This window comes from Bombus terrestris, chromosome 8 (assembly GCF_910591885.1).
Source record: "Bombus terrestris chromosome 8, iyBomTerr1.2, whole genome shotgun sequence".
Classification (NCBI taxonomy): Eukaryota; Metazoa; Arthropoda; class Insecta; order Hymenoptera; family Apidae; genus Bombus; species Bombus terrestris.
In genome coordinates, this window is record NC_063276.1 from 438,009 (window position 1) to 448,285 (window position 10,277).

Consider the following 10,277-nt stretch of genomic DNA (forward strand, 5'->3'; position numbering starts at 1 on the left):
GTATGTATATATCATATATACACATATATATATATACACAAACATATATATATATATATATATATATATATATATAATGAATTCTTGATGAGTTCCTAATGCCAAATATAACACATATTGTGATTATTACTTGTCTTGTGTATCGTTTAAAAAAATATTCAAATGTAAGCCCTTAAATAACCAAGTGTTCGCACGAACGCTTTGAAAATTTGAGTCAGTCAGGAAGCAAAACTCTATTGAGAGAGTATCAACATTCGTCGCAGTTATTTTATTTTACATTTTCGCCGGTAAGCTCGAGCCAAGTTGAATCACAGGTATTCGACAACACCGCGGTAGAACACGATTGTTATCGATAATCGATATTGAGCTGTGTCACGTTAGAGAACCGCCATGGACTCTCATATGCCTGTTCAGATTACCGCTTTGGCTAAACCTCAGCAAGCACAGCTTACATTGATATGGTTTCTCGCCAGAATGAATACGAAGATGTTTGGTTAACGTAGAACTATCCGAGAATGCCTTTTTGCAGAATCGACATCTGGAATAAAAGAGAATTGGCGATTATAAAAGGTAAATCGATCGATTGGATTGCAAAACGTAATACAATATTGTTTAACTTATAATTACGTTGATAATCGTCGACTTGGAAGTAATTTATATGAATTTAGAAGAAATAATTTTGTATAATATAAGAAGCGTCATTCCAGATTTTTATACTTTTCTGCATGCGATAAGATACAGATACTTCCAAGTAATGACATGTGCCGGTTTGAGCGGCACGCGTTACGGCACGGGTGAATAAATAATGCATATAACGAGGTGCCAACACACACCTATACGGACGTTCTCCCGAGTGCGTTCTCATATGTGTGGTTACGGAACTGCTTTGCGAAAATCTCCGATCACACACTGGACATCGAAATGGTTTTTCTCCCGAATGAGTTCTTGCATGGGCAGTTAAATTCGCGGCTTGACTAAATGCCTTGGAGCACGCGTGACACCTAAAAGAATGTAAATCTTGAGACATTTTGTAAATATAAAACAATATTAGTAAAATAATCGCACGAAAGAATCTGAATTCTACGGTTTCATAGGAAGATAATTTCGAAGATATATCGATCTATTATATACACATGTAATTGAAACGTTTATTTCGTCACTGCGACATCATTTTCAAGCGGAGAATTTATTATAGCGGGAAAAATATTTTTATTTTTCATGCGGAGCATTAAATTTTGGTTCTAGGAGAATCATGTTATTATGCCGATAGTGGTTATTGGCGGTAGTAACGAGTTTTTGTCAGTTTGTAATTCCATCGTTCTATCGAAAATCGATGTACTGGAATTGCGACGAACGATTTATAGGAAGAACGACTGTAAGTATTTTGTCTAAAGAATTTGCGAACTAATTGTATTTAAATTAAAAACGAAGAAGAAGAAAACGATGGTAATCTCGTCGAGTATGTGTCGTTTTCGAAGATTCGATTTCAATATGATGAAAGTTTTGAACCTAACCTAAAGTAACGATGGTAACGATGGGGTACTGTCGCGAATACCGTTCAAACAACAGAAGAAGATATTTATGGTGCAAAGTATTTTTGATAATATCGATTAGAATAAATCTTTTATCAATATTTGAAAGTATCCATGAAGTTATAGAATTTAGTTGAACTTTTACATCGACTCTGTTAACCCTGCAACAAGATAATAACATAATATTATACGCTTTCAGATGCTTTTCATTGTAATATTTAGTGGATTTAAATTGTTCCATGATCGGTGATTGTTCATCCATGATCGATGAAATCTATAAAGAAAAGTATAATCCGAACGATAAAAATAGTGGCAATAATAAACGTTTGTACAATGATAAGTAAAATTTCCAACGTGCGGAATATCTCGTTTGATATATATCTCTCAATCGGTATTATTTCGGGAGGTCTTCTAATAAATAATAATAATAAATTTCTAATTACTACGGTAAATCAGTGAACGGAATAAAACGAACGACCTTTATCGATCGAACGTTATCGAGCGATAAGCGAAGCGGGCTCACCACTAACCTAAACGGTTTCTCCCCAGAGTGCGTTCTAAGATGCGTCTTGAGGGTGCTGGGTCGCGCATACGACTTGCCGCAAATTCGACATAGGTTAGGTCTGCCATTGTCGTCGGGTGTGACTGGGTTGCCGGTGGCGCCTATGCACAGAGCATGCTCACTGGACAATTGCAGCCTGGAATGGCCGTGCGCTGGGGGATGAGAATGAGGATGGGTACTGGTGCCGATCAGACTATTGGCCGGGGGTTGATTCACCCTTGCCTGCTGCTCCACAGGATTATACTGCTGGGCGGGACTTAACAGGGGTTCCACGCCCCATGCCGACGAATAGCTTTGCTCGTACCTACGCACACAACCGTGAATTTCAGAATAACTCGGCTTTTACACCCTCTTAGATGCGCACCCTCTCCGTCGAGCAAAATGGCGAAGGGCTGTCTGGTTTCGAGGAGAAATATTACGAGCTACTTTACAAAAAGTGTATCGAAATGGTGAGATGAAATTGAATTTTTGAAAAAAATACTGTCGGAAATAATGGAAAGGCTGGCTCGATCAAGTGAATTTTGTTGTAGTATAAGATGTCGTAGTATAGTATAATATATACTGTAGTATAAGATGTAGAATTCGATACGAATAATCGTATAAACTAGATGTTTAATAAGAAACTACCTTTCCTATTTCTTATATTTATTTATGTTATTTTTGATAGTTTGATCATCTTGAAAATCCTGAACTCTCTTTTTTGTCTATATATAGCTTTTAGGCACTTGTTTCGATAATCGATAAAGTAAGTAAACGTATGGTATTTTTTAAATAATTTTTTTAATCGCAAAAGGAAAAACAATAATAAAACTCGTTGAATTGTTTAAATCGTTGTGTTATGCGAGTTTCTGTGTTTGTGTTTCTGTGTTTGCGTTTTTGTAAGCAAACGGTAAAAAGCTTTATAAAACAATCATATCGTTTATATGGCAACAATTTCAACGTTCACGTAATTTAGAAGAATAGAGTATCGGTTCACCTTACAATTCTTACGGTTTCCAATAAAGTGTCGATTTCTATCAAACAGTCCCGCTACGAATATGATTCGATTCGGAAAATGTTCGTACTCGCCGCTCTATTTCTAGACAACGAAAAAGGTTCCAACGCGATAAAATGATCCCTTTCGTGTGAAAAAATAGCAATATTTTATAAAGTCTTATTTCACGATTCAAACAAGCATTTCAAATACTACAATTCTTATATACGATATTTATATCAGATTGAATATTTTCGTTGAAACGAATTTTAAAACTCATTTTCCTAAGAATATCGAAAATTAATAGAGACCGATATTACATGTTTTAAGGATTTTAGATTTTAGATCGTTATAAACGACACTGATATCGTAATTAATTCTAATTGTATTTTATATCTTACATTATGGCACAGATAGATACGGACGATGCGAATGAAACAACTGTTTTACATTGATATTATAGCGAAAGACATTCAATTTGTAGGAAAATGTTGGCAGATGTGTTAACAACTGAAATATAGATAGATAGATAGATTAGAAATTAGAAACTAGGACGATCGTGATTTCGAAAGGTAGAAATTGAAAATCTATTTTGAAACCGAAGAGCAATGTTTTTATCAGTCGTAAAGACACAGATCGTTAAAAACGCTAATGGAGGATAAGCGTTAGCGTTGATAATAAAAGTTTGATCGTTTTCTACTCGCTCGTTAAAATAAATACGAATAAAGTAATCGCTCACCCAGAGTGCATGTTCATGTTCATGGTCATATTCATAGAAACGTTCACAGACATGGCTGGTGTAGACGCGTAATGCGTGGGTGGGACAGGCGGGCCAAGATTTTGAGTATAATCTTGAGAATAATGATGGCTCGATCCTGCCGTGGAGTAGTATCCGCCGGTAGGACTTCCAGGATGGACCACCGCGTGTTTCAACGACAGTAACACGTCCGCGACACCTTCCCCGTTCGCGTTGCTCGTTCTCGGCGCACAGTCTCCTCTGGTGCATCCCCAACTGCAACGACACTTAAAAATTACAAGGTATATCGAATACAACGTTAGAGTCGTTACGTTTAATCCCGCTAACGTAGTGGCTACAAAAACTACTTGCTCGTACACTTATTTTTGGATCTAACTAGCTGCTATAGAAATCCAATGATAAACGTACTAGCGTACTAACAGTTTCTCTAGCCACTGTATATTTCTCGAACAGAGGAGAACGAATCGAACGTATCGAAAGCCCAAGTCGATTATCCTGGTTAACAAGTTTTCCAATTATTCGGTTTTCGATTATCGCGTATTTAGACGATCGAATCGCGTTGAATTCATCGATCGAGAAATCGAAATTTTTGTTTAATATGAAACATATAATGGAAAACGTGTGTTGGATGGATGAGGAGGCGCACGAAATTTTTGCAACTATCATATCATGGTCGTTGCGCAACCCGATTGGCAAACGAGGGTATAATTTATTACGAGCGTCTGCCAGATAACGAATTCGGACAAAATTTCTTGTCTATTTGATGTCAAACGCTGTAAATATCGAGGAACGAGGAGCGCGAGAAAGCTGTCATTTTTGGCAATATTAAATTTCACGCATCGATAAATGCACGACTCGCGGTATTTATCTACATTCACAGAACGATTTATCATTTTACCTACTGATTTCTTCTAACGGCATCAAACGAGATATAGCAAAAGTTTACTTCCTAGAAACTAGGAAGAATTTATTACTAAATAAGATGGCAAGTTCTTCGAGAAAGCCAATACGAAATTGAATATACGAAATAATTAAATTAAGATATTATCGAAAGAAAATATCCAATCTTTTTTTTTTTTTTCTTTTTTTTTTTTTTTTTGAGTCGAAACGTTTGCGTGCTTTGTTATTTGTTAATATAAAATCTGTTTCGAACGAAATATTCGAAGTTTAATCAAGTCGTCGGATATATTCTATCCGTTTGTTTATTTTTACCGATCCGGTAAACCGGTTGACTCTTTAGTCCCGCGTATGCAACGATCGATTCCAAGTGGAAACGTCTAACATTAGTCAGACCAAGACGCATGGCGGTTCACGTACGGGCGAAATAACTGATATTTTACGAAATAATCGTAAAGATTAAGAGCAGAGAGCCATAGAAAGGCCGGATTTTACTTTTCTTACACGGAGGCAATTTTGCAAATCAAGCGTAATTGGTCGAAGGTATCCTTCCGTTCGGATTCGCAGCTGAATATATGTTTCGAAATACTTGAAAAATACCTATCGCGGTGATTAAACTGCAGATTTTTGTACATTTATGGGAAATAACATTTTACACGCTTAATAATATTACTTGCGCTTAAATATAGATAAATGTCGGCATTTTAATAGCGATATTGGGATACGAGTTTAAATTTTTACAGAACGCTGTTTCGCTTCTTTTCCGTTTAACTTTGACAAAGCTGCGTAACTTTGATCGAAGAACAAACACGGAAAAGCAAATTAAATTGATTCTATGTAATTTCGAGTATATTTTATAAATACGTATACGTGGGTTGTCTGGTTCTCGCAAAGATTAATTTATGTTACCGCGATTTCGGAATTTTGACGCTAATCTCTTCTCAACGGACGTTTAAAAGACCAAAGAACGTGCGAATAAAATCTTCGGCGAAAGGTTCAAACGAAGAATCGTTGTTTCGTTTCTTTTTTTCTTTTTTTCAGATATAAGAAATTCGTTAATTCGACGGAAGAATACAATTTGCCGAAAAATGACTGATAGAACGAAACTTGTTACGCGTTTGATACATTATTTCAGCGTATTTGTATTTGCGATACAAGTAGCGGCGGTACGTTTATAACGCAGCGAACAGTATGTACGAAAGGAGATAAAAGTCGCGAAGCAGAAACGTCAAGCGGTGAAATTTCTATAGATTAGAACGAAAAAAGTGGAATAACGAACGGAACGAGGAGAGATTTTCTTGCCGCTTACTTGTAGGTTGCCGAGCATGGGCTGAAGAGACCAGGAGGTAACGGGTCCAAGTCCAGCGGTGGCAATGGAAAACCAGCCATATCGTCGACCCAGAAGCTCGCTCCAAACTCGCTGACCGGTTGGTTCTGTCCGGAATTTTGGATGTGTTGCGTTTGATCACCGCCAATGTCTTGCGGAGAATTTTGCAGATCCTGTAGACGAAGCGTGCCCTGCAGCGCACCCAGAGTCTCTTCGTTTTGATTATCCGTCAAGGCGTCTTCGGTGGACAGGACACCGAGAGACCCGGTGCACAGGCCGGAAGGTATGGTGGCCTCGATACTTCCTACCGAACCTACGAAAAGATAAGTCGGGTGATATGGATTTTTCAAACTTACTTGCTGCTAAAATCGAAACGAAAAATTTCAACTTTGCCTATCGTTAAAAAATGTAAGATCGAAATTCAGATATCGCGAGATATCTGAGTATATCGATGTTGGAAAATATGGCTAATAAAAAATTGTCAAAGTTAATTATTAAGAGAGAATAGGAGAGAGATACGGAGTAACTGTCGAGTAACTTCGCTCGAGATTGATTCACGGAAAGATAAACGACGAATTTACGAGCATCCGTATCGTTCCGTAACGCGTTATCCTGTTGTAACGGCTGAGAAAGAATATGGAAAAATCCGACGCAAGGAGGAACGACGAACAAAAATAAAGAATACGCGAAGAAAGACGTTGGTAAAGTCACTCGGTAAAATCGTAGGTAACTGGCAAGATATTTGCGTTTCGTAAGAAGGAGAAAAGAAAGGTCGCATCGGTTCCTTCGAGTCTCGAGTCTCGTGTCTCGTATACGATATATAGCAGTGAAAATTAATTCGCAGTCAGGGACACTGTGGCTCACCTGTGCCAAGGGTGTACGGCGGTTCGGAGGTGTTCACCGTGTGATGATTCTGCAGAAACTCCATCTCTGCGAAATTTCTGGTCGTAGCCGCCCTTAGAGACACCCCCTTCCCCCGCCTCTCTCGACAAAATACACGGACGGATTGCCTCCTCTCTGTAGAGACGTGGTCCAGCCCCTCTGGTCTCCCTAGCAACCGCACATTGCTCCATGAGTATGACCGATTTCTTTATCAATATTTTTCGCGATATTTCCACCGTCACCGTCACCGTCACCGCCGCCGCCGCCGCCGCCGCCGCTGTCAACGCCACTTTCTTAATTGCCGATAAAATATCGCGGAAAAATATTCGTCGATACTTATCTCTATAATTCGTTCTGTCGTTCGCTTTCCAACCTATTTTCTTGCTTCCGTTTTATATTTTATACGATTCTCGTCCAGTTTGTTCGAGATAACGCGCAGCGCGACAAAAGTTGGATTTTCTTTTGGAAGATCGTCATCGGTGTCGAAACGAGCAACGCCATGCAATCATAGACGAGATGTTTGAAGGCTGTTTTCGAAAATTTCGCCTTTACGCGCGTTACAGGCGCGTAAATATTCGAGGCGATGACCGTTTGCGATTTAACGACGACGACTACGACGTATAAGAAGCTGAATAAACTAACTACAAACACGACTAAATAGTTTATATCGTTACGTACGAATGTTCGTTTTTTAGCAATCGCACCGATCGCGTTTTTCCAGTTTCTTTAAATGCGCGCAAAGTTATTTAAGGGATCGCGGTACTCCGTAACGTAACTTTACAACGTGATTGTTTGAGAAAGCAAAGGAGATAATAAAAAATGAGCGAAAATTCATGAATGACTTTTTATGAATGGCTGAAAGGAAAATGCACGCGCATATGGACCGAGCTTATAGAAGTACCTTTATGGCTTGGAAGACCTGCCGGTTTCCTCTAAAGGCTTCTGCGGAAAATCTGCCAGATATTTTCATTCATAGCCTGAAAACCATGTGCATGTTGCCACGTGATTCGGTTCTCCATATCCAGCGATTCGAACGATCGTCGACCGTCGATCGATGCGGCAAAATGGCCTTCCGCTTTCTTCGCTTCGAAACTTATCCTTTTAGCCGCTTCTCCTTGCGCGATTAACAATTACCAACTACCGACCACGACGAGTATCTGGTATTCGTCGCACGATGTGTTCGAGATTCTTCGAACTCTTCGTTTAAAACTCACTGCTTTCGACTTTGAAACCGAAACTCGCTCGCACGGTTAACAATTTCCAAACCTAACGGATATACGGTATTCGTCCGGCTCGTTCCACGCGATCATCCGGATCCGAGTCATCGCTTTTGCACGATTCACGATCGCTCGATAGCGAACAACGCGCATCCTTCCATCGCTGTACAAAGTTCTCTGTTGAAACGCGCGTCGAGTCTCTTCTCTATCTCGGGGCGGAATCGTTATTCGCCTCTATCCGCTCGTGATCGAATTTTCAGTCTGATCTTGAAACACGCGGAAGACATAGCCGCACTATACGCACTGTTCTTGCTCCATCGCGTAAGAGCGCACTCGCGACGTCGACGAAACGAATTAAAAAACTACATGGTAAGTTAACCGGAATCGCGTTCGAACTCGCTCGCCGATGTATATCGCGGTTTACAACGATGCGTATTAAAGTTGCAGCCAGCGTGAATCTCGAGGTAGCAAGAAGGAGAAGAAGAGGAAGACGAAGAGGAGGAAGAAAAAGAGGGAGAAGCGTCGAGGGATGGTATCGCGCGCTGCTGCCATGCTGCCACGATGGCTCGTCAACGTGTCTTGGCTAACTAGGGATCTACCACCTACTATCACCCACTCTCACCCCTTATTCACTCTGACTACCACTTTGACCCCACTCCATCATGGGCCGGCCTTTTCGTCGCTCTCTTTTTTCCTCCACCACCGCCTCGCTTTCTTCCACGCACCTAACGTACCGCTCTTCCACGTGTGTCTGCCCCTACCCTCCAGCAACGTCAACCTTTCGTCTATGCTCGCATTCGGCAAGGTGTTTGCTAAGCAGATTCGCGGCGCTTTTCATTTTCGCTCGCGTTTAAACGCCGATTCACGCGTCTTCCGTTCGACGATGTTTGCCCGTCCAGCGCAACGTTCGAGTTCGTTGCTGACGGAATTTTCGTTGTTTCCATCGTCGAACGATGCGCGTTAACGGCTCGTTTTTCTATACGTCCGATCTATCTGCATATACATCGTCGGCTACGATCACGGAACCCTAGCTTCGTTCGGTGGTCGCCAACGGACTACGAATTTTTGCGTGTAATATTTGCGAAGAATTCGAACGGTCTGTCGGATTTTCCTTCGATTCGTCGGAGGATCGAAGCGGCTACTCGGAATGGTAAAAGATCGGGACGAATCGTTAAACGCGTTGCTTTGTTTCGTAAAGAAACGAGTCGAGAGCGACGTTGATTTAGCCTCGACGGATGAAACGTAACGACAAATAAATTCCGGGCGAAACAACGTCGCCGGTACACGCACCGTCCAACGAAGACGAATTTGAAATTGAATAAACGGACGCGATCTTACGAGTTACGCGACGAACGATAACGAGTATTTATTCCGCGTTTTATACTTTGTATCAACGACTCTCGCTCTACGTCTATTTATTTGTTTATTTCAAACGTATTTGACGGATTGCGACAGCGATATTTCGCTCTCGTTATTTCACGACATCTATCCACGACCGCATAATCGTAGAAACACGGATTTTCAAGAGGCGAAGAAAGAAAATTGCCATGCGCGACCTATCGCACTGCCAGCGATATCTGTTACAAGGTAGAAGGAGGATGCGCGAGAGGACGCGAGGAAGAACCGTTCGAACGATATCCATGTCGACGGGCGTGTAAAACGCGAGACGTTGGAATACACGGGTTGGCCGTCGTCGATGTCGACGACACGGGATACTAATGGTTCGTTCGGCGATCGGCGATCGGTGATCTGGTTCGCCTCTGCTACACCGGTATCCCCGTTGCCAGGGCGGGACGGGGAACTAGGATATTATTTTCTTCAGATACCATTACCACGCCGATCACGGTGGTCCTGCCTCGCAGACGAGTGGCCTCGATACCCTCGAGATCACTGGCTTGTAATGCCTTCCCTTTCGTCGATTATTGACCAGTGAACGGTGAGCCCGGCTGCCAAACACTACGAGGCTACCTATTCCACTTGTGACCCAGCTACGGCCACCCTTTGCGATCGCGCGCTCCCATGCACGCTTTGTCAAACCGTTTCTCCTCGTACTCGGGCTTTTTAACGGTTACAGCCGTTCGTTAAACGGCGAGTCTGCCTCGCGAGTCTCTCGAAAGTCAAAAGTTTCCG

General features: G+C 41.3%; 1 protein-coding gene across 1 annotated transcript; it reads right to left on the reverse strand.

Moving 5' to 3' along the window:
• Window positions 1-219: 219 nt before the first annotated feature.
• LOC100651204 (protein glass) lies at window positions 220-8,740 on the reverse strand. Its single transcript, XM_003396975.4, has 7 exons — window positions 7,832-8,740; window positions 6,913-7,098; window positions 6,031-6,361; window positions 3,807-4,079; window positions 2,063-2,398; window positions 834-1,001; window positions 220-538 (listed from the first exon to the last, which is right to left on the reverse strand). Exons 2-7 carry the CDS (start codon window positions 6,974-6,976, stop codon window positions 373-375), a joined length of 1,338 nt encoding a protein of 445 aa, XP_003397023.1. The 5' UTR covers window positions 6,977-7,098; window positions 7,832-8,740; the 3' UTR covers window positions 220-372.
• Between the last annotated feature and the right edge of the window lie 1,537 nt (window positions 8,741-10,277).

Coding starts and splice junctions, on each gene's coding strand:
- LOC100651204 (XM_003396975.4), bottom strand. CDS start 6,976: ATGGAGTTTCTGCAGAATCATCACACGGTGAACACCTCCGAACCGCCG. Junction 2,399..3,806: donor AACATGAACATGCACTCTGG/GTGAGCGATTAC, acceptor TTGTGTGCGTAG/GTACGAGCAAAGCTATTCGT. Junction 539..833: donor TCGGGAGAACGTCCGTATAG/GTGTGTGTTGGC, acceptor CTTTTATTCCAG/ATGTCGATTCTGCAAAAAGG.